The sequence below is a fragment of the Helicoverpa zea genome, chromosome 18 (genome assembly GCF_022581195.2).
Source record: "Helicoverpa zea isolate HzStark_Cry1AcR chromosome 18, ilHelZeax1.1, whole genome shotgun sequence".
Classification (NCBI taxonomy): Eukaryota; Metazoa; Arthropoda; class Insecta; order Lepidoptera; family Noctuidae; genus Helicoverpa; species Helicoverpa zea.
The window spans coordinates 5,612,371-5,638,117 of NC_061469.1; the positions used below are offsets into that span (position 1 = coordinate 5,612,371).

The 25,747-nt window shown below is 34.1% G+C and overlaps 1 protein-coding gene across 5 annotated transcripts in view; it reads left to right on the forward strand.

The window, feature by feature from the left end:
• The window catches only part of LOC124638996 (rap1 GTPase-activating protein 1), a 267,806-nt gene that overhangs the window by 144,961 nt on the left and 97,098 nt on the right, over positions 1-25,747 (forward strand). For 3 of the 5 annotated variants that reach the window (XM_047176196.1, XM_047176195.1, XM_047176203.1), the window contains one exon: positions 17,679-17,884. The exons of the other annotated variants lie outside the window; for them this stretch is intronic. In XM_047176196.1, coding sequence (XP_047032152.1) covers positions 17,790-17,884 — 95 coding nt within the window. In that variant the 5' untranslated portion in view covers positions 17,679-17,789. The remainder of the gene's footprint in view (positions 1-17,678; positions 17,885-25,747) is intronic. 5 annotated transcript variants of the gene reach the window in all.

Sequence of the window (25,747 nt, forward strand, 5' to 3'; positions counted from 1 at the left end):
TTGAATAGTTTTTACATACGTTGTAATAAGTAGAACAATTAATCAAACACTTATCTTTACAACCCATCATTTAGACCAGACCATCACGCAACAACGATGCCGTTCAGTCGGTATTTTCTTCATTCACATTGATTTCACCTTAAGAATAGATAGTTATGCTTTCTACGTCGTCTCTATTATATTTATGTGCTGCGGTAAAGTGAGACGTTGCAATTAAATGTAATTAGTTATTCGATATACATTCATTAGTCAGTCTTGTTCCGAATACGGACTACGCATGATCAATCATAGGACTATTATTTTTCTTTCATATTTGATTGTTTTTTTATTTATATAGGTTATATAGGTTTGAATGAGTGATTATTTGGCGATCCTTTCAAAAGACACTTCGGCTTTATTAGGATTCTCATCAACACCCTTATTAATCATGTCATTATCAACACTATTCAACGTAAATCCGTAACTGTCATCGTTGAGAGATGAAATATTATGAATTTCCGCAAACGCTACATGAATACGCAAAAATGCCCCCAATACGGGGATCAATCGAAATTGGCTCAACAATAAGGCATTCTACAGCTCCATTGTGTTACCATCTGTCATTGAGGGATTCAATCATTACACTCGATAATCGTAGGTTAGCCTCGTTGGTATTCCCGGACACAATCACGCAAAACTATTATTATTGGGAATGCGAGCCGATAAATACTATTTTTTGCACACGCGTGCTAGTAATATAGTTATTATTGAATACCGGTGCGTTTTTTTTCCGATCCTCTCTCCCCACAATCCTATAAGTTTATTTATTAGTCGAGCACTAAAATCGGTGTAAGGGGTTCGGTTTACGACTAAGTTTATTTTGTTATGAGAGGGGATTCCGTCCCCGGGTTGTCAGTCAATGTATCCTTTGTTAGACGCTGGTTCATCTTAGGGTTGTCCGAGTTTTATTATCGATACATTGATTACTTCAGCAAACAGTTTGGTTGTGTTAATTAAATCAAAATATCGACACTTGAAGCTCTAAATTTGGATTGGTGCTATAGGATAGTAAGATATTTTTAAGAGTTAAAAAAAAAACTGATAGGCATAGAATTAATCCGAGCGATTGTGAAGGATTTTCTTTCCTTTAGAACAAAAACAAGTCAATAAACACATTTACTGAACAAACATCGCAAACAAACATGTTAATAATTGCAATGCCATTAAGTGACCCTGTATCATTTTCCATACTTCAATATATCATCAGATCATCCCATCTATGCAAAATCTACAAATAATATTTCATGGCTTTAAAGATAACGCTTTATAAATTAAAAATTATTTACAGCCGATTGACAGACATTTAAATGGAAAGCTTCGGCAAAAGTAATATCGTGGAAAAATTAAATAACGTGAATCGGTACTTATACCTATTCAATAATTTGGAAATATATTTCAGAAAAAAAATATCCAGCCAAGCTGGATTCTCGAGTAAAATGAAACACGAACAGATTTTGCTTTGCATGCATTAGTCAGCAAAGTGTCATCTAACCATCTCGCGTCTTAACCTGTCAACATTATCAGCTCTGAATAATCTATCAGTGATGATTCATGATTCAGTAATCTGCCTCTTGTTATTATACCTCTTGACTTTTATTTATAAGCGCTTACCTATTGTCCCTCAGAGAGTAAAGAGTATTTGTGCTCGTCGGGCCCTGAGGTTCTACTTCTATCCAGTTATGTTTACAAATATGACCTCAAACATGACCTTCTTTGATTTTTGCTTCTAAGAGCGTTACGTCATCATCTTTCTGCATAATTATGTAATCCAAGAAAGAGAGGCTTCTTACCAATAATGCGGTTTCTGAAATTATCGCGTTCTAACAAAATCTTAATAGATATGCCCCGTGTTTCGATTTTATTTTACGTAGACTATGTAGCACGCGATTTGTATTTTGATTGTGTTTTTGCTCTAAAGATGACTGGCATGAGATAAAATCAATAGCAGCCAGAAGTTTTTGCTTACCAAAAGAAAAAAAGAACTCGCCTTGTTCGCTCTAAATTATTAAACGCTCTATATTTTAAAATTATTTGTTTGATTGGTTACGGTCTTGATTGCTTGTTATTTCGTAGATATTCAACAAGTCTTGTTATAAAACTATCATTATCTACTTTTCATAAGCAATTTTCGATAAAACTTTTTGTTAGTTATTTTATTTTATCTTCTTTCTTACGTTGTGTTTCGATGCAATAGCTGAATATTGTTCTTTCATAATGCGTTCAAAATAATAAAGAAAATTACCCCATTGGGATTACAGGACTGAAGCATAGTATACAAAAACAACTGTCATAGAAGTGCCGCTATTGTTTTGTTTTATATACGTTTCTTTGTTCTGTTATTTTACCCAGATGACCTCTTCAAGGCACCAGCTATGTGTATGCAGAATCCCTAAGTGTAGTTCTTGTTTTTAATATTCTTTATAAACTACTGCTTAGATTAGCATAATCAAATATGAAACATTAGGTAATTTAATAATCAGTATTTATTTAGACACTTAAAAGGGTATAATTTTAAAATATTTGATTAAAATTTACAATTTACTACCAGTAATTTCCTTACATGTGTTTAACCTTTACAAAATGTAAACTGAAATTGCTAAGAGAGCACTGAACTTGCATAAAACTATAAAACCTCGGGTCTCGTTTAATAGGTAATGTAGTGAACTTAAATTAATAGTACCTATTTGTATAATTACAAAAACATAGCAGGCGGTATCATTACATTGGTTAATGTATGGGAGATATTTTAAATGGTTTCTCATTTGTATCGCGACTGGGTCCATCCAAACTAATATTATAAATGCGAAAGTAACTCTGTCTGTCTGTCTGTCTGTCTGTCTTTCTGTCTGTCTGTCTGTCTTTTCTTCACGCCTAAACTACTGAACCGATTTGTGTGAAATTTGGTACAGACATAGTTTGAAACTTGAGAAAGGACATAGGATAGTTTTTATTACAAAAAAAATAAAAATAAAATTATTCCGGACATATAGCGCCATCTATTGGTCAAATCAAAAATCTGCTGGTAGTCACTATTCCACGCGAACGAAGTTGCGGGCAAAAGCTAGTTTTAAATAAATGACGATTATTATAAAGCAATTAAATTGTATACGTGTTGATTTCGTCGTCGTCTTTACACGAAGGCGAGAAAAAGTCTAGGGTAGGTAGCGATAAAATAATTGCATAAAAGACTTGCGTCATTTTTATCGTTGTAGTCATTTATTTACTTTAAAAAAAATACAAATCCTCTGTCAATAAAGGGTTTCTGAAGCACCGACCTCTATCTGCAAAACCAGAGAATTTTTAAGAATTAAAAACAACTTTCGTATTTTATAAGATTTCTAAGCAGAACATTAAGAGGCACGTAACATGGAATTTTTCTGTCGATGAACTTTGTTTATTAGGCTTCTCATTCTTCTGCCAAAAATAAAGATATTACGTGGGATGTACATTGTGAGACTTCATCCATCAAAAAGTTATTTTAATACTTTTTTTTATTGCACCACCGTTCTTTAAAACAAAGCTCCTTCAAATTATTACGTCTGGTTTATTTTCCAATTTACCAGGTGTTTACGTTAAACAAATAAACTGAAGATATTTAATATTCAAAAGGCCAACAAAATGCACAATTTATGCTCATTCAAATTGTCCAGTCGATAGGACAATAAGTTATGCATACAATTTATATTTGAACGTAAGGACCCGAACACACATTTTTTATGGGGTTGTTGCTAGGAACAATGGACATTATTTTTTATTGTTATTCATTATGGGTGGACTGGTATGACTTCATTGTGGGGAAAATTATGAATATTTTACGAAATCTGCTATTTTGTGAATGCGGTCATTGTTCGGGATAGCGCGGGGTTGCGTGGTTACCGGATCATTCCGGTCATCAGTGCTCAATAGACCCGTGCAACCTCTTGTTTGGGACGCATCGGAAGCCGAAGGGACATTATTAAAAATATTATCGAGTTTATCGTGTCTTTTTACGATGCTTTGTGCTTTTTTATGAAAAGTAATGTTACATTCGTTTTTATTATTGACGGTTTAGTTGAGTATTTTTGGGATTACGGGGATTTTGGATCCTTGCTATAATAATAATTGTGCTTTAAAAAAAGCTTTTAGAAGATCAATAATCTGGCTGTCAATTTCAGTTAGCCAAAAAATAACAAACATTGAGCTTTTTCTTTTTCTATAAATTTTCCTTCCAATCTCAATCTTTCTTACCTGGAGCGTACCCGAATCAATCGGTGAATTAATGAAATGAAAGAAAAAAAGATCGCCGAGGTACTTAAACTAACGAAGTGGTTTTTGATCTTAGCGTGTTTCTATCGATATTTTTTTGGTCAATCGTTAATTAGCTACTCGATTCTTAATTGAGATCTGATGTAAGTCGCGTGCCGCGTGACTGGATAACAAAAATCGTATTGTAAGTTTTTAGGCCGATATCGATGCACGATATGGAATGACAGCAGCCCTATTGTTGTGATTAGATCGATGTGTTGTCGTAATATGGACTCTCGTAGGGTTGTTGCTACAACCTGGATTTTACTTAACTACAGTGATCTAAGCGGCCTTTGTTTAAAAAAAAAAAAACAATTATTATAGCTAAAAGAACGTCCAATTAAAATACGTAATTTAATTAGGCCAATTCAATTACGTCATTTAATTTTGGAATTGCGTATTTATTCTAATTCTGCCCATTGAATGCGTGATGTATTAATTCATCTAGTTTACAAACAAGTTTTAGCTTTTATTTTTAGACTCTTGCCATAGTGTTGTCATGTTAGCTTAATCCAAATCGGTTGACTAGGTCCAGAGATTTCCACAACGTCACAAACTTTACTTCGTTCATTTAAATATAAAGGTCACACATGAGAGACGACGGCAGATAGAAGAGTATGGAAGGAGAAAACATATTAACGACCCCAAATAAAATTGGGATAAGGGCAGGGGGATGATGATGATGATAAATGGCCACACATACATATACCTACACACAATAAACCTACGAGATAAATAGTATTTTGACAATTCTACATTGCCCACGCAGATGAAGTCGCGGGCAACAGCTAGTAGTTAATACATGGATTGATCGAATAATTCGTTCACTTACAGTACCAACCCTAATACAAAGTTTAGATAAATAGGAATTCCTCCGACTTACGGTACCTATCTTTTAACGGTAGATGATCGGATTGTTATAAAATCGATTTGAAAAAATGTCGGTCTCATTCGATTCGAATCAAGTTAGTCGGAAGTAATCGTGTTATTCGCGTGGAGGTTTGTTTGTCCGCACGGTGGGCCACGATCGGTTTACGCATCAATAAATACTAATTCGGTCTCATTGTAATGTACCGACGCATTCATTTGTTCCCTAATGATATTTAATTGATTTGTAATCAATACCTTAATTCTATTATTGGAAGAACGCATTGCCTAAATTGTGTTTATTTGCTTTCGGATTAACGTTCCATTGTATGCCCATCTGCACTTTTTTGAATGAAACCCAAAATGTATGCAGTGCACATCTGGTTTTTAACACTTCATAAATGGGACTAGTTCAAAGGTCGATGTAATTCGGATCATTCACACATTATCATTGGGACGCGTTATAACTTGCATAATAAATGTAGAACAATACGACAGAACTATTGATGCATAGTGATATGTGTTATCAATTATTTTCTTTCACTTTGCCTAACCTATTTTATTTATAAGTAATTATTGTGTAACGCCACTATCTTATCTAAACGGAAAGGTCAGCGCGAATCGGGGTGTCAGGCTTCCGAACAATAAATAATGATTTGAAGTTACTCTATCTAAACAACGACTTTCATGTGTCCTTTAATTATATTTCAAACACTAACAACCGTTAATATATTTAAAGAAATTATAAAAACGTAAGTGACGGAGAATGTTTAAGACCTGTTTATGTTGGCTGAGAAATGTTGGCCACGTCAGTCAGATACAGTCTTGGCACTTTGGTATCTGGTCAAACGGTAAAACGTTAAATGTAAATCTGTGTTACATTTCAACCAGCAATCTTTACTCAAGCTTCCAAGATATGCTGGAAGGAATTCCATCAATAGGTCCTATCAGTTCTCAAATGGAATACTTCAGTACTGGGTCGGAGAAAACAAAAGACAACTGAATTTTCGCAGTTCTTAATCTTACCTCTAAAGATGAAGTTTCCTTGTCCATAAAATCCATTGCAAATGCTTGTACTACAAACCCTGCGGCTGCTGTCAACGAAACAAATTACAACGCTTAATGCGTCGTCAGAGTTTAATGGGGGATATTATGTACCCATGCTACCTAATGTATTAAGATACGCACCAAAATACATTACATAGGAACGGTTAAACAATCTATGGCTGTTGTCTCTAAAATTCATTAACAAACTCGTCTTTAACAAACAAAAAGAAGAAATAATATTACTGCTAGGGATGAAGATTGGGATCTTAAATTTGTATTATATTTATTGTAGCTCCTAATGATTCTAATGATCAACCTAAGAGGGGTATTTAGTAGCACAGGACAGTAGCAATTTTCAATCTATGCTTGTCCTCCAACTATTACTATAGGCTCATCTCCTTTGCATTTGCGCTTACCTCTAGTTTCTTCCCGACTACTCCGATCATAAGTATCATTAGAATTATCTGTTAATCGACGATTTTTTTCTATTCAATCGCTTCTTAAATCTTCACTTTCAACATAATAAATCAACACTGTTTTTCAAACAGCAAATAACAACATGCTGTTTACAAATTCTACTGTGTCAGAAATGCGTAGTTACGGTCCCATCCATCAGACATCGGTGACCCTATGACCACGACCCGGGAAGTTGGGCCCTACCCATCGTGATTTTGTATGGGAACCGTGTGGGTTTGACGGTACTGCTAAACAAATATAACCTACAGAAGTACAAATGGCCTTATTATCTTGCAAGTGAATCTATGCACAAGTATCAGGAAGATAGTGGAACTTTGGTTCTTCGGTTTGCTAATTTGTTTAGGCTGGCTAATTTGTACAGAGTTGGAAATAATTTCATTCCGCCACTGTATATAAAGAAAGCAAATATAAAAGATCAGTGTTTATTTACTGTATCTAATTTTCTACATCTACCTTCTAAAGTAGTTTAAGCCTACGTTTAGGGAATTCTTTTAGTCGTAGGAAATTAAAGCATGCTGCAAGCATGCATAATGCATATCTATGGTGATTCTATCAGCTGATAATTTCTGATTAAGATATCGTTTGTTACCGTTCAAAGTTGATTCTCTGTTCTTTCCTGTACTATGTCCCTCATAAAATACGTTGATAGAATATAATATTTTCATGCACAACAGTGCAATGGACATTTTAGTCTAGTTTGTAGGCCTGCGGTAGGCCAGTAAAATTCAAATAGATGCCTAAGAAGGCGGAATATGTAGCTCACCTGTACTTTATGATCAATATTCTTGTTTGTTTCGTTTGTGCTGGTATAAATTTATTAAGTTGAACCAAGGCTAGTTAAATTGTTGTAAGAAAATTTCTGCCCGGAAAGGTAATGGTTTCTTTTTGTTCCATTTTGATTACTTATCATTTCAGCTGACTCGGTTGTCCTTTTTAAGAAGACCATGGAAAAAATATGAGACTGCGTTTTCTTTTCACAACAGTAGTTAAAAATAATTATGTCATATTAAACATTGGAAATCCGGAAATAATAAAATTGACATAAAAAACTGCTGAACTTTAATGCATTTACTCTGCACATAAAATATAAATAAACCATATAATTATTCTGTTAAATAATTATCGTAAATCACCAGCAATATAAGTATAGCATTTATGAAAGGAAAGCCTGCAAAACACCGGGCAAGCGAAACTAATAAATGACCAGTCATTTAACGACATTAATATATCTAATAGTAGGAGATGACCATCTGCACTTGTATTCTCTGCAGCATTACCGTTTTACGGCCCCAATGACATATCGGTAACTAACTCAGCCCCCCGGCGTTTCCCGTGGTTTTATATCGCTAATCAACCACTATTATTACCTCATGATTTATGTTAGCCGCTTCTAACTAAACAAGCTTCAAGCGACTCCCTAGAGAGTGTTTTGTTTTTTTAGATGTCAGGTGAAAAGGGTCGGTGACGACGGATAAGTTTTGATTTATATTTTAAACACCAGAGATAGGTATTAAACTTAAAACACGTACTGAAGTAGCTTTTAAAGTCAAACCGTTGGTTTCAGTAAAAAGTTTTGCTTGTAAATAACTGCCATTGAAATAACAAAGTTTTTCATGATGGCAAAAAGTTCGAATAAATAAGTAAGTAAGTTATTTCGATGAATGACCGACAATGTTCGCGTCCGTTTGTCATAACTTCTGTTTACAAACGAAACAATGTACCTAACTGCTTTAGTTTTAGAGGAATACGTGGGCGAGTAACAGTCGATGCAAGCCGATATATTTTCACAGAAAATCATTGCATTATAATGCGAAAGCCTGTTGCATTTTGTCCCGTTTCTCCACAAAATTTATATCGTAATAGACAATTTGTAGATAAAACTCTAATTTAACAGTCCTGCTTGGTTGCCAATATTACCTTTTCTTCGATAGTTTTGTAGTACGCGTAAAAGCTGATACCGAAACAAGGACGTTGGAATATTTTGTCCCAGTATCTTTATTTGAATAACCTTATTTGTCGTACTTGTTGAGAATCCACACGCACACGGCACATCATATAGTCTACTTAGTTTGAGCTAGATTCCATTACAGTGAAAGCAACGCAAAATTCTTTAAAGTCTTGATATTTATTTCTCGGCTATGCCTATTAGAGGCGTAAGAGAAGCATGAAATATCTGAATACCATCCTCGATCGCAAAGAATTTCACCGAAGCATCAACCATTGTATCTGCGGCCAGGAGTTGGCACTTCAAGTATTCCTGCCCACCTCTCCTTAAGGAGCACAATAGAAGTTTCATTGTTTTCAAAACGCGAATTTGAATGGATTGCAGATTTAATCTTCGCTGACAGCAAGTTGCCTAGAACACTGTTACGTAATTTATTGTTATGGGGACCTCAAATATCATGCGGCTACAGTACCGTCATACTTCGTGGACAATTATGCTCATTCAATATTCATTGGTTCTACCTTGTATCACAGTGGTCGGAAGCTAAAGACCATTTACTTATCTTCCCTTATTTGTCTGCAGTAAATGTTGAAACCAGTATTTAATAGCCCGAATGTTCACAAGAAATGTTGTTAGGAAATGTGTTCCATATTTTTTCCTTGGCTAACTGTACTTTCTGTGGCAAAAAGTTCTGACACATTAGAATGCTTAAATGTTTTCGTAATGAGGTTATTACGATTAAAGACGTCGTATTTAGCATTAAGTAAAACGTTTTTAGACGGATTCTGTCATGTGCCACATAGAAGTAAATGATCGCTTTACGGTTCATTAAGTGGACCCACAAATCCGTCGTTTTAGAAGTTAACAAGTGATTAGTTCCGGGGTTCAACTAAAGCAGTTTTGCAATTTCACAGCATAGCCCACGCGATTAATCGATATTTCGGTATGAGTCATCGATGTGTTTTCTAATCGATTCATCGATTTAAATTTATAGCTTTACAGACACTGTTTATAGTATGGATCGTTTATTTGGTTAATCGGATATAGGATTTCACGGACCACCACCGAATTCTGAGGTTCGTAAATAAACTTTAAATATTAATGTAAATATTGTGTTTCGTTGATTCGTATCGCGGTTTTTGTCAAGTTATTGCGGTATAGACAATTTATGGTTTTTACCCTTACTCGTTTATTTGTCGGTTGCAAAGCTCATCAAAATTTTCCTAATTTTATGCAACTTCCTTAAACTTTCAATGATTACATCAGATAGGAATGTAAACAATAAAAGGCCATTAATAATTTCATCTAAGATATTGACAGTAGCGTGCGGCAAGGCAAAGACATGCAATTGTACGAAAGTAACAGCGGAACGCATACATATTCATACGATTCGCTCCTTTCGTTCTCAATTCTCGAAAAAAACTATTCCTCATTACATGATACGTCATTCATTACCTAAGTGAGTATAGCTTTAGTGTAGTAACGATTTGCTTGTTTTATTGCAGTCTATCTTATTATATTTCTTCTTCGTTTTTTTACACATAATCTCAGACCCTGTCAAAAACACTGCCTTTCGCAACACAGGCTCTTTCACAATCTTTAAATGTCAAACAAAAAAATCAAGGATCATCTTTATTACCATTCACATTAATTATTTAATAGGCCAATTCGTTTTTTACCGAATAAAAATAAATGTTACGTCAATCAACGCTACCAAATTGGATGATAAAAATCAAATCAGGAAGCCTCAATCAAGTTAATTATAAATAACCATTCATCTTTTATCTTTAGTCAAAACAATTACTTGTCTATTACTAATGGTTGATATCCATGTACGGTGTATGTATGACATATGTATGGTCCAATTTGAAATGGACCGGTTTATCAGAGGCGCCTAAGTTCCGCATCATGATCTAAATAATTTGCATATAATCGTTTGTTATACAATAAGTATATCCTACGCATTTAAACGAGTTCTATTGGTTGTAAATCTATCAATGTTCATTGAGGTTTTATATTACTTATTTACTTTACATTATTGCATTGTAGGTAAATACGACCAATATTGAATGGATCAAAAAATATAAATGTGAGATTTTTATTTGCTCCATCAAAACCCAAGAACTCTGTTGCGAATTAGTACCAGCGCAATATTAAAATAAACTGTAATAAATTCGAAAAACAGTCCTAGTAACGCTGTGTTAATACTAATTGTCGTTAAAACTACAAAACAGTTTTGTAATAGTAATTAAATGTAGCTTAACCAAGAAGTAATTGCCTGGTCCTACATAAACACAAGCAATAGCTTTTCTACCGGTGGGCGATAGATTAAATGTCGGTGCTTAGTGAGATTTATAGGCAGAGAAAATAGTTGGCAACCACCAATGAAAGTTGTTTTCAAGGAGATTTTCTTTTAGACCCGATACTTTGAGGATCCATTGATTTGTCAAATAGAGGAAAATCTGCTTGCAAACGACCCTTGGGGGATACCGAGCTTTGATGTCTCAATACCACAATTTGTAAATGGCAAATCACAATTACTATCATCTCCTATAAAGTCTGTTTCCATTGCCTTCGTAGTTATACCAAAAGAGGCATTAAAAAACATAGCTAACTGGCCTTAAAATTTGTAGTCTTAAAGCGTTCTGGGCGGTTCTTCGAAAATATTAAATAACGTTCATAAAAGCAGTAATGGTGGCAGGTAATAGTCGGTCCGAGTATGCCGAGAACTATTTACAAGTGTTATTATTTACAGTGAAACTATACCAGTTAGGAATGCTTCACTTGACTCCCATTGACTTACACTTGTTCCGAACTATTTAATTGCATCTTCTCAGTCTGAGAGTTTAAATACTTTTAGGAATAGTGAGCAACGTCCAGACACAGTTGATAGAAATGTTGAACTGAACAACGTGAAACCTAATAATGAAGTTTCGGAACGTGTTATAGTAATTAAACTAATTGACATGAAACATTCTGCTTTCGACGGACTAAATGATGTGTTTGATGAAATTTGTGTTTTATTCAAATTATATGATGGTAACTAGGTTATTCTGAACAGCGCGATTTTCAATTATGAACTAATTAAATGCCCTGTCGTGAATGTGGTTTGATTGACGCAATAGGAAACCTCAATCCACGATAATTTTTATTACAGTTGAATCACTCATCACCATTACTAACGCAGTATTATTTCCGCAAAAATGATTCCTTTCTCGTAATGTTCTATTATACTACAAAATGTTGATATTAAACTTTTGTAGTCGCGTATTATTTCTGATGTGGGTTTCATTAATTAGTTTGTACGGCTGCCATGTTCTGTCTGTCTTCACTTACATTAACAGTGTCGTACACAGCATTTCCATCAGGGGTTATGTGACCTTTTACTTTGTTGTTCTGCTTCATTATAAATTTAAATATTCACGAATCTATTTGATACAGAATATCAATTTGGAACTGCCTCGTGTGCGCCACAGAAATCACATTAAATTCTCACCTGATAAGCATATATTATATCTGATTGACTCTAATTGGTAACATGAACAACTTGTTTTGATAAACAGGTTTCAGTATGATCTGATTGCTCTTAGAAACGGATAAAAGCGTCACAGTATCATCTATTTGTGTTTAATTAAAAGGTAATGACTTTGCTATAATAAGCAAGCGCATTTCAATTACATTATACGAGGGAAAGGATACACATATCATGATGGTGTCAGATAGCTGGTTCTACGTTTTATCTTCCTAGAAATCATTGAACAAAATGATGTCGTCTTAGTTCTAAGTTCTAAGCAAATGAGGGTATGACTGATTATAGAATTATAGCGTAAACTGCAGACTATTTTGTAACTCACGACATCTAAGTGAAGGCACTAAACAGAGCAGATTTCCCGCTAATGGTGGAACTTCTATACATATTACCAGTTTGTAACGAAACGGGCATTGAGCGATGGCAAACGTGACACTGATTTGGTTACGTTGTCTTGTCCAATTACTTGTGATTTTGATTTGCGCCAGTTGCTTCAGACGCATTGGCCCGGAAGATTAGGCAACGCGTAAAGCAAGCGTTTTATCTAACAGCTTAACTTCAAGGACGAATATAACCGTTCAGAACACTGTGGCAGCTGTCAAAGATAGCAATTATTCTAATATAATTATTAGATTATCAGATACGATAGTCTTATAAGGGTTTATCGAGAGCAAGATCAATTACACAACCCATAGATCATTATGTAAAGTTTCAGACAATGATGTGTACATAATAAAAGTGATATGGTCTGCTATTTCATTGAACATTATTCTATATAATCAGAAATCATGTCAAGTGACAATATTTAGACTACGCTAGATCAGAACTTTATTATGTGGAGCAATTTGTGCTACAATATTACCACATTCGTCATCAATTACATGAGGTCCTTAATATGGCCGAACTATTTCATAATTTGCTATTAGAGACTTGGCCGTAGCACCCACGGGTCGTTTTTGGCACTTAATACGGTTATCTAAGTTCGGTCGTTGAATACTGTCTAGACAAGTCCTAGATTTACGATGGTCGCTTCGCGTAGGAGCTGCTAGCCTTGTGCCTGTATATATTCCACTTAGATAATAAATTAGTCAATAAAACCATGAACAGACACGTTTGACAAACAATTTATAACAATTGCAGTTAACCTACGTACGTTTTGAAATATCAGCTGATTCAAAATTATCTTGTAGCTGTCTGAAGGATGTTTGGATTGGCGCTTTCTGTTTCGTAATTTTGCTTGATATTTTTTTTTAAGGAATGCACTTTCTTATTTAAGTATTTGAGGGTTTTTTTCTTCTATCAAATACCGTCATGCATATTTCTTCATCAATGCATACCGAATCGAATCGATTGACAACTCTGACAACGAAGTTCACATTAGCAAATCTATAAATATTAATGCTACCTACCTACTATACCCGTATTCTACATACCAAATTGTATTTTATGAGGTAAGTGTCAAACAACTCATAAGGCATTAAGTTATTCAATTTATGCTGTCAATAAATTTCAACAAGGTGCAAGCTCACCTCTTTTATCGTAATCAATACCGAATGGCATATTGAAAATTATAATGGATAGCATTTTGAATATAAATTTTCTATGAGCCAAACCCCCGGGCATTACTTTGAAGGGGAAAGATTTATTTCTCTGGTTAAATATTTTAGACAAAGCTCTTAGATTGTTTATAGATACTATGGAATATGAATATTAAATTTTGGCAAGCTTTAATGACGTTTTAATAACTGATTTTTATGATATTTTGTAGGACTTTAAAATTTTACAAGTTTTGAGGCTTAATCAGGTGGTGATTGGTGCTAATGCCCATTGATCTAAATTAATGTGTATTCCACTAACTCTGAATATTATCTTCGCACAAATTTACTTTATTTATGTGCATAAAATTTAAACTCATTGAGATAAATGTCAGATAATGATATTATGAATAGCAAATTGTGCTTCAGATATTAATATTTTTATGTCTTACTTAATTACTCCAAATTGCTCTAATTATGTTGAGGTTTTGTTTAGAACAGTTACTAAGAAAGTACGAAATGAAAGTTACAAATAAAATGCAAATATACGTTCTTGGCTCTAAATCGTTACTTTCGCCGAAGCGATGACTTTGTGTGAATTATGATGCACTTACAGCACTATTTGCAATCGGCAGTGCTAGTACGACGTAATTCTTCAAGCCGATTACCATAATAATGTTCTTTCAAGAAACTATTCCTTACAAGACAAATCTTTATTACCCAGTTAGTTTTATTTCCTTCTTCAAGGTAGTTTAGAGAATGTTTTATCTCTGAATAATCTATTTACTCTATTGGATTGAGCAATATATTTCAGAAATGCGAATCCGCCGATTTACGAAACAAGAATTATTTCCTATTGCAAATATTGTTCGGAAATATTTATTGTTTTACGAGATGCTATAGATTTAGTCAATTATTGCCATTTAGTTTGTGGAAGTCAGAGCAATATTTCTGCTTTATTCACAACCCTTGACGTGACTGCTAGTGATCTAATTCTGGGGGCGTCGACAAGTGTGTCAAGCTTGAACAACCAGCTAAAATATGGTAAGGGCCGATTATCACGGAGTGCTGTGCAGGCGTCATTTCTTGAATAATTGACGAGGTGAAGCATAGTACACAAGTGTAATGAGTTCTTTAGCTATACATACTGTAAACATCGTAGTAGACGATGAATATTTAGTAAAGAGTTTGGACTATAAATAGTAGTGTAGTGAAAAATACATCCGTTTTTTAATTGGCCATTACAATCGTAACTTTAGAAAGTGATTTTAAAACTCTTAAATAAGACGTGTAATTTGACACGTTCTCAAAACAAAAGAAGATCCAAAAAAGAAAATACTTAAGAGGTAAAAGCAAACAGCACCTAAAAGTAGTCCCCAGTCGCTGCACTTAGCAAACGTTTGAACAAAATTTGCATCAACAGTGTTTGTTGTTTAAAGTTCCTGAGAGCACTGAACGCCTGCACAAAATGCGCTTATGAAATATGCAACGTATTCCGAAGGTATTTTGAAGCTTTTAATTACTTATTTAGCTCAATTTATCTCACTTAAATATGGTATGCTTAACTAAAGGTATGAACCCTGAAATAATTTAGTAGTTAAACAGGCAACTATTGTAACCATTTCAACAGCATTTCTACGGAATGACACAGGTTCAAATATAGCCAAAGACATTGACGCAAATGTCTTTATTTAAAGTTTAAAGTATGATATCCATAACATTGTTATGACGGCACGCGATGACTTAATCTTGTAGATATTATCGTAACAAAAGGCAGCTAAAGTTTCATATCTGCAAATGTAAATGTTATTTCACAGTTTCGTAATTTGCTGTCAGATAATTTTGCCTTTAGGAATAGTCTTCCTGAGTTTTTCTACACTAAATTTGATTGCAACATGTGACTAGTCACAGTCAATTATTTTACAACGCTCTATGATTTTGCTAGTTATCACTTCCTTATCATTTATGGTTTTAACATCATCGTTATCAACATTTCCTCTCAAATTATTACTAGATTTGATGGCCATTGTTTTTGCACTATCATTGCTATTTTCAACAACAGGAAAATATGCTACTAAATTATGAATTTTATTGGCTACGTCAATAATTGTGTTTTAAGCCTTCAATAGCACCCAATTCAAGTTTCAAAACTAAAAATAACGTCTAAAAATCACGGCTGGTCAACATTTTAATTGCATTGTACAACTGGATATAAAATATCTATTGCATACCTAGTTAGCATTTGATTAGGTAGCTATAAATCATTTGTAATTTTTATATTCTATATTTAGTTCTGCGTAGGTGTAAACGAAAGCTTAACAATAGCTACCATTTACGATAAAGTCGTTAGTATAACACATTGCATCATTTGCCAGAAGCAAAATGTGCATTTACTGTTTCGAAATTGCTATCTATTCATAAGGAGATTACTGGTATGGCTTCGGCAGTTGCATTAGTTGTTTAAACCGCTTTAATTATGACATGATAATTACATTTCTCTTATTCAATAGTTATTAAATTAATAAACGTTTATATGTTTAGATTTAGGCATTCAAAATTTGAAATTTCTGCCATTCCTTTCATCATGATTTACTGTGTTTTTTATTAGTCTTCGGCCTAAAGTTGTGACTTAGAGTAATGGTAGGTACTTTAAAACTTTGATAATTCGGGACTTCCATAGGATTAATATTTCATTAAAATCTTTATCCAATCTAGTTAACAAAAACAGAACTATGTTCTTCTCTCACGGCTTTAATATACTTTTATATTGTTTTCTTTTTGTATATGTGCGAGTACTAACGGTTATATTTTACGGCCCCGCCTTATTCTCATCACATTTAATTCTACCTCTTTGTTTTGATCCCATTCACTCTTTTTGTTGTTTTGTCTATGGTAAGAATATTGATATTTTCTCTTCATGTTACACTTTTGTAGCGAGTTTCTTTTCTAACTATATCATCTAATTTTTCAACGCCGTTTAAAATTAAAACAATGACTTTATTATCATTTTGGGAACACGTCTCATTAAGTTTTACTTCATAAGTTTTAAGTTTTGCTACATTTATGCTTAAGTTTTATAAACTTATAGTAATATCATCTTTTCTTTCGTCAGCTTTATTGTCTTGCCAATTAAGGATAGGTATTTGAATGCGGAATAATAACAAAAAAATATACTATTAATTTCTTTGGTAGACAGATCACAAAGCTTATCTATTGTATGAAACGCAAATTACAAAGAAAGATTGGATCAAGATTATCAAGCAACACCGTTAGAGTTGACGAATAATGCTTTGTAACGACAGTTAATTATAGCACCGTTCATTAATATTTCCTTGTAAGTACCAATACTTACTTTGGAGGAAGTTACCGTCTGTATTATATCCGTTACATGGTTTGCTGCTACGAAGGAAAGCGAAATGTGTTCTTTGCTCGTTTGATTTGCAATTTCTCCTTATTCCTCGCTTAGGTTTAAAAGCTTTTCCTTTATTCTCGAGAATATGTTCATTATTTAGATCATGATTGCATCCGGAACCTATTCAAGTTGAATAAGTGTCTCTAATGTTTAAATCAGTCTTATTTCCGAAACCATGGCAATAGTTGAATACATTATTTCCCTGGGTACTTACCATTAACTATATACTGATTAGGTATATTGGAAAAAAGAATATCAGCTCGTTTAACTTTTTCCTGTTTCGTCAATAATCATAGTACTATTTCGTTTTGTTTTTGCATATAAGGAATTAAACACACTATAATTGTGTTTATCCTACATTATATTTATTAGCTGTTTTGGTGTAACTTGTTTATTTTCCTCACTTTGGCATGTTCGATTAATTTGCATGATTCATTTATTAACCAGTTGACACTGTTTGGCTTCCTTGTCAGTAGCTTGCTATAGTTCCAAGTAGTCGCTTCCCTGTACATAAACTCCTTCAAACTTCTTTCTCTATTTTAGGAGCAGTTTGCTTTCGAGGAGAAGAGAAAAACACGTGAAAAGAAAATTGTGAAAGTACTGAATAGATTTGTACGGTTAGTAAGTTTAGAAGTGTGAGTGGGAAATTGCCGAATGAAGTCGAAGGTGGGAAAGTATTGGCCCACGGGCGGGCACAAGGAAACTTACACGTTGTTATCAGCGAGAAGAAGATACATGAAGAAGTTAATGTATGTATTATAACTGCTTTCATATTTTATTATTTATTTAAAGACAAAAATGTAATGGTTATTACAGCAAATAACAACTGCGTTTAATGTAATTTGGTGTTGGCATTTGGTTTATTCCTAATCATGATCATCTTCGTTTTCTTACGTACTGTACTTTGCTAAGTACTACTTCATATCATTGTTCTTTTTCCTCAAATATCCTACCAAACTATCAAAACCACCTGAATCTAAAACAGTCTCGTAAGAAACAACAACATTGTCGATGCCATAAATTGGTTTCCAGCATAGTTCCCTTGAAATACGATGTACAATAAATTCCCGATCATTATAAGGCACGGCTTCACAATGACGCTAATGTTGCTCAACAAGTATTGGTGGGCTCCCGTTATGTTCTGCTCTGTCATGATAGATGAAACCCACGTATCGATGGTCCAAACAAACATTCCTTAAGTTCTTAACCACAGTTTTGATAACTTTAAATTCCGTAAAGAAAGCATGAATATGCTAGTTGGATTCTGGCAAATAGAAATGGGATTTCAGTGATTGAATTTTATGTAGACTATGTAGTTTCTGGACGATACGTGACTTTTTGAAGGAAAACAACGTGAGGACATGTGAACTTAAAGTAGCTTTTTTTCCTTCAATGTGGTGTTGGACATTTCTTGTATAAAGTAGAAATGGTTTTGGCTAGGCGCTGGGACAAAATTACGTTTTGTTAATCACGATTATTTAATATATTCGTTTTGTGGCATGATGACGAATTATGGTTTATAGAACAATGGTCCATATTGAACAGGAAAAAACGTATACTGTGATTGTTTTGTTTATTGCTTATGAGTGCTGTAGCCTAATTAAATTAATGAGGTGCGTCGTAGGACACGATCATTATTGTAGGCCAAGAATCAACCTATTGACGAATCAAAACCAAAATAGTTTTTTTTTAGAGATATTCGTGGTCCATCCTTGTATTTTAGCCGGTTTCTAGAAGCCGGTCATCCAAAACAGAGTAAGAAGTTCGGGTATGCTCTAGAAGTTGGTGTCTTGAGTATTTCTGCTTTGTTTATTTTACCACCAAAAAAAATTACAAAATAGATATTTTTAGTAAAATTTTGATAAGTTTGTCCTTTCGTGAAAGATTATTTAAATTGGCGTTAGGTATCGTGCCTGTTATAGCATTGTTTTGAAGGTTTCACTTTAATGTTACAACATACAATTACTTACTACGTTATTTTGGTAATACTTAGTCATAACATGACCTTAAAGACTTAAAAAGTTCGCAACTATTTACGTTCATTGTAAATACACTTATGTTTTCTAAAATGAATGCGACTGGTTCAAGTGGTTTTAATTTAATTCCAATTAATCTGAAGTTTCATCAATGAAGACTGAGAAAGCTATTAAATTAAAGTTAACAGAAAACAACACTATTGGATTTACGGTTAATGTAATGTTAGAATGTTTATTGATAAATTATATTTTTACATCATCGAATAAGTAAAACAAAAAATATAACAGGATCAGAAAACAAAAACAATACGAACCCCAAACCAATTACTCAATTAGTTTCATTTTCATTTCCAAACAAATAAACGCGATCCCCATTTCTATAGATAAACTTAAACCGTCAATTTGCAATGTGTTATCGGCGCGTGCGGACATCAAAATGCCATCGCATAACGGCGTCTGCGCACCTGCGATTACGTTTGCCGATTATAGCCGATTATGGCCGATAATACCCGATTACACACATAATACATGGTGTTAGAAATATCATGATTATACCTTTCAACGTACTGAATGTTTTGTATGCTCTCGTGCCTGTTATTAAGATCAACTTTTATGTTGTTTTTTTTTTTCTCTAACGCATGCGTAATTAGCTTTTAAATGTGCGCCGGAGTATTTAGAGCGAATAATGCGGAGAGGGCGCGTAATAATAGATATTAAGATGTATGATTTAGTGGTGAGCTTTGAATGGTAATAGTCAGTTCTATAAGTTAATTAAGTATTCGTATTTCGGAAGACCATAATATTAAAATATGTATACTATGGGTTAGTGACATCTCCTTTGTAAACTGCTGTGCGATTGTATTTTTTTCTGTGATTACTATAGCATTCGATTCCGTTTCCCGATAATTTTCTTCTTATTTTTCCTAATAATTAACACAATTATAACAAAATGTTCTAAACTTTTTTTATAGGAGATATTGTGGGCCTATTAAAAAACATACAAGACATTTTGCAATTGATACCTACCTAGTTTCCATTACCCCGTTGTACGACTGTACAGTATACGGTACAGAATCAAGGGGCTATTGTAGTAAATTTCTCCATGACAACTCCTGGGTGACTTATGTTATGATCCGGTCACGAAACGTTTCTCTCCAGTTAGTGAACTTTGAAATGTTAGGTTCTGATCCCGATACAAGGGACTGCATTTTCTAGGATTTGCTTCTAACCCGGTTGAGTTTCTAAATGAACAAACGAACTTTTTTTTAAAAGAGAATGCCATTAATGCAATGTCAAAGACTGTTTCGTAGACGAAAATAATGGCTGTAGAATAATTGTGTTGAAAAAACCTAATGGAAATCTCTCATACAGCCTACTTAATCATCTTCTTGAAATAATAATAGGCACATACTTTACTCAATTTTTCTATCACTAAAAATACTTAGACATTTTTATAACATTGTTCTAAAGCACCTACTTATCTGATATTAAATTCGAATAAAAATAAAGTGAGAAAACGACACTGCGAGTTCAATTATCTTTTTGAAATATCTAAGGGCAAAGGAACAAGTCGTGGTAGATTTTTCAAAAAATCCACATTAAAAGGCGTTGACGTGCAAACTGTTAAGATGTATTAATATTGCTTTTAACACGATCTTCGAAAGCAGTTTTTATATGGAATTATTCTGTATTTTCATCTATAAAATATGTTCATTTTTGCCAGTTTTAGTTTTTAATTTAAACAATATTTAAATGCCTCCACTTAGGTATAGTTACGGAGGAAGGAAAGATATGTAAAGGTATATGTAGATGTGAAGTGTTCCATGTGTTTTTCAAACCAGATTCATTATTACATGGTTTTTCCATACCATATAATAATGTTCTAAACGGGAAAGAATATATTTATTAAAATTACTTATATGGTAAAATGATATAGGTATACCAAAGTAACACGTTAGTCTATTACGAAGAAATCCCCGTATCAAATAAAACTAAAATAGTCTACTGGAAAGCACAACCTATTTAGTATTAAAAGGACCTGCCAAATTCCGACCGAAATGTCCAACGGTGTGAAACAAGAATTCCAGAGTGTGGTCTCATGAATGAGACAATGTAGGTAACTCGGTTACTCGGCCATGGTTGCATTTGGGATCAAAGGGGCAAATGTATGCCTTCAAAGCCGTATTTCGTATGTACATTTTGGCTAAAGCTCCTCTTTGTTAAAGGTTACGTTTGTTTCCTACTGTAGGTTTTCACACTCCGGGATTAAACTGACGTCGGGTGTGGCTTTAAGTTTTTTGTTTTTAGAGATAAAAGGATTTTAGGAAATTATTTCGTGGAAAATAAATGGTATTTGCTGCCAGTATTTTATCATAAAATGTTTTCATTTATGCCGTTTTAACTGGTTTTAACCTTTGACTGAAGGTGTGAAATCACCGTTGCGAAAAATTAAAGTTCGACGTAATAAGGGGCCTATTATCATATTATTATCTCGTTGTAATTTCCCTTTATTTATTGATGCGAACACCTGATATCGAACTGTAACTCGTTTCCGATACCACTAAGTTTCTCCAGGTAAACTGGATCGTGCATAACTTATTGACTTGCTTGGTAATGTTTCAATAAAGTTTCATGACTAAGGACCTATTGTTTAAGCCATCGATAAAATATCGTGTGAACGTGAAAAGAGATAATGTATTGATAGATAATTAAAATAATTATTTGCACATAAAATTGTGCCATGAATAACTGGTTGTCACAAGATAGAAATGAAGTATGCTGTGAATTGGAAAAGTGTAAATAGTTAAATGTTTACATTTATAAAAGCCGTTTTGCTCCCGACCGAAGTACTATAAAACAATTAGCAGTTAAACGACGATAAAACTTTTATTAACATACCGCTCTCAGTACACGCTGCTGTTCATTCATTCAAAGATAAAACCACATTTCCGTATTCGGAACTTTACAACAACAACCAACTGTTTGTGATATAGAGTGATACCATAATAAGCGCCGTTTGCATGCAGACGAAACTTAACCCAATACTGCGGCAAAGTTTGAACACTAGGAAGTTAGGACCTGTCTCAATTTAGACCTAGTTTTCATGACGTGTATTTATAAACCTCGTGTTTATTATTATCTAGGTCTGCACTTCCGAAGAGCCTTGTTTACAATGAGGAATGGTATAAGTTAGCTCAGTTATTGAGTTATTTGTTCCCTTGAACTTTCTGTACATGGCTGATGCTTGCATTAACATCATTGCGAATTGTTGTAATATTATTGATATGATGTAAGTGAGATTCCTAGATTACTGTTTATGTCTGTATTATCTCTTTTGTCAATGAATAAGCAATCATGTCATGTACAGTTAAGTATTCTATGGTATGTTCAGTAAGTGTCTGATTCACCCTTCCACAGTGAAAAGGGACATTTAATAGTTCAATGGCTATTTATAGCAACCGGATTTATCTTGTGGTGTTAATCGCATTCTGGGGGTACTTCCTGGATAAAATATAGGTACTCTATGCCATCTGCAAATAGTGTAGTTTCTTAAAAGCGAAAAAATATAATTAAATCGGTTCAATAACAAGACAGAAACATCCTCTTTGTAACAAGAGTTTAGATCACACATATTTTCGCCAGTGTTCCATAATTTCGAGATTAATTATTATTAATCTCGAAATTAGAAGAAATCAGTGACAAGAGATATTATTCATTTGACCTTTGTCCTTTTCATTCGAATCAGCAATCTCACGTCAAAAAGGCACCTGGTTGTATAGCATCAAGTAATGAGAGAAACATAACAATGGGGCACGTCGGTGCTCAAGGAATTCGTACAAGAAATCTTGGGCAGTCATCTTGTGTCATCGACGAAAATAGCGCGAACTCATTGAGAGATTGGTTTTGGTTCGCACTTGACTTCTAAATATCAGCAATACAGAAATAATTACTTGTTTATAACTTAGGTGAGGCTGATATTTTCAGATTCGATTTTCGTCTTTTTTTTTTACTTTTACATGCATACTATAAAGTTTATAAGTACATAAAGGTTAATTGAAATTGTTGTTACCATAACACTTATCTATTTAGCAAAATATATCTTTCAAAGCAGTTTTCAGCACTATCCCCCGCACTCAGTAAGTCACTCCTTAGTGACAGATTCTCATAGAAATTCTGTACTAAGGATCGGCTTAAGTAACCATTAAATGACTCTGAGTGTGTCCATTTGTCATAAAGTAAGTTTTCTTTTTAATGTCACCAAGATTCGCTAATTTTCTTAGCGAATATTTTAGCAATTTCACTAAGTTTACATATATGTATAGCAGAAGGTTTTCTACACTCTACCCATTTACCAGCAAAGTCTTTCAAAAGCATTTTCATGGTGAATTATCTTACGTACCTACATAGATACCCCCCTAAAATACGCCAGTCCCTAGGGGTGTGCATTAGGAAACCACGCTTTGTTGCGTTCACACGTTCCCAGACACTTTTTAAAAGGCTTTTGTCAGGCTTTTAAGTGTTACTGTCACTTGTGGCGAATAGTGCGTGTGGAAGGTAGGCAGACGTTTTATTTCACTGTCAAGATATCTGGGTACACTTGTTTTTTTTTTTTTTAATTCTCGCCTTTGCTCGTCTGTGGATGAGTCTGGTGTTTTGCGAATGAGCTTAGAAGAACATAGTCTCAACATTAAAATTACATCTTTTATTGCTACTATAATTCAAATAATTTTGTACGTACTCAATAATTGGAAAGTTTCACGTCCAGTTTACCACATTTATTTATGTTCTACACTTCGCACGTTAAATACTCAAACAATCACCATAAACAAGAAAATCGGCGAGAAATCGATTTTCCTTGGACCCAAATCGATAATCGTTTCAATATTGCACGCATCCATACCTCAGTAATTGCTTGCTGATCACAAGCTAATACTCATTTCTATTCATTTTGTATTAAAATCCATTATGGTTAATTGATTATTCAATTGTTTGTGCGACATTTCTCACGCATATGTATTTTTTGTCCCGCCTGGTTTTTCGGAGCAGCATTTTAAATGATCGATTAAGCAAATCGAGATATGCAAAACTAATTCATCACGCGATTATAAACAAAAGAACAATATGTACAATCGCATACAACATACATAACCCTACTAATATTATATAAACTAGAAAGAAAGAAAAACAAACGACGCAAAAGCAACAAAACAAAACAAACTACTTAATATTATAAATGTGAAAGCTTGTGAGAATGTATGGATGTATGTTTGTTATTCTTTCACGCAAAAACGGCTGGACCGATTTGGTTGAAATTTGGTATTTAGATAGGAGATACCCTGGATTACCACATAGACTTTATCAACACACCACGCGGGCGAAGCCGCTGCCTGAAGCTAGTATTTAAATAATGATGTAGGTACAAAGTGGAACTTTTGCATCTTTCCACTACGTGGTGGTACAGTCGAGGACATCCGTATCATGTGTCTGACATGCGCACAGGCATGTGACCGACATCGATCTCGTAACTGAATCTGTCAGGATGCCATGTACAACAAGATTTTCTTACACAATATTCCACTATACATAGATGTTTAATTACACAGTTGCATTGTTCTAGATTGTTCTCTGAGTTTTATTCGTGAAAATTCGATCTGGTTTTGAAGTTTCGAAAATTTGAAATTCCTTCAATAAATACGTTTACTTTACTATAAATACCTTTAAGAAGATTACCTATAGGTATGCTGTAGGTATAATTTTTTGTAAATTTTCTGGAGCTTCGACTACAGTGAACAGTGACTCGAAAGCTGATTGGAATTAAGTAGGTATGTACCACAAAGTAATGTAGTATTTTGAGATATAGGTATGGTGGTTTTTGAATACCTTAGTTAACCTATTAGATCTGGCTTATATTTACGGTAGCAGCTTTTATGGCTTTCGCTATTGCTTCTTAGGTCAGCCTCTCGGGAGCACTAGATTGAAATATCTTATAGTATCTTTCTATACCATGTAAGCTGTAAGATTGAAAATTAAAATGGTTTCAAGTCAGTAGGTAAATAGTTCAAAAAGTACAGCCATTGAGCAATTGAGTACTGTTGCTTTCAATGCTATCCCTAAAGCAAGGCTCTGGTGCTTTTTAGGTCACCCATCTATACAAACTTTTATCGATAAAAATCAAAGGAAGAGGTTCATAAAAGTTTGAGACAATAGTTACCGATAACCTTGCAAATCATCGCACAAAACAAAGATGTAATCTTAGAGCCATTTTACATACGAATACGACACAAGATCAGCGATGCATCGATGACCTCAAGGTTAACGCAAAAGACCGTATTTCTGTTTATAGCTTAGACAATTTAATCCACTGGAGACTGCCAAGGGTGCAAAAGCTAAGCTCGTGCTTGAACGGCGTGCGTCGAGCTTATGTTTGCATTTGTCAATTTTGTCGTGAGCGTGCGTAATGATGTGATCGAAAATGCTTGAATGAGCTAGCACTTTTTGTTATGCTTTCTCGTACAGTTCGGTTAAATTGGCAGACGTTATTGCATCGAAATCTATGCCTATGGCGGCTTCGGTTGGTTGAGTGTTCGAAGCTTTATAGGCTATTCAACCAAGCACACATAATTTATATTACTGACT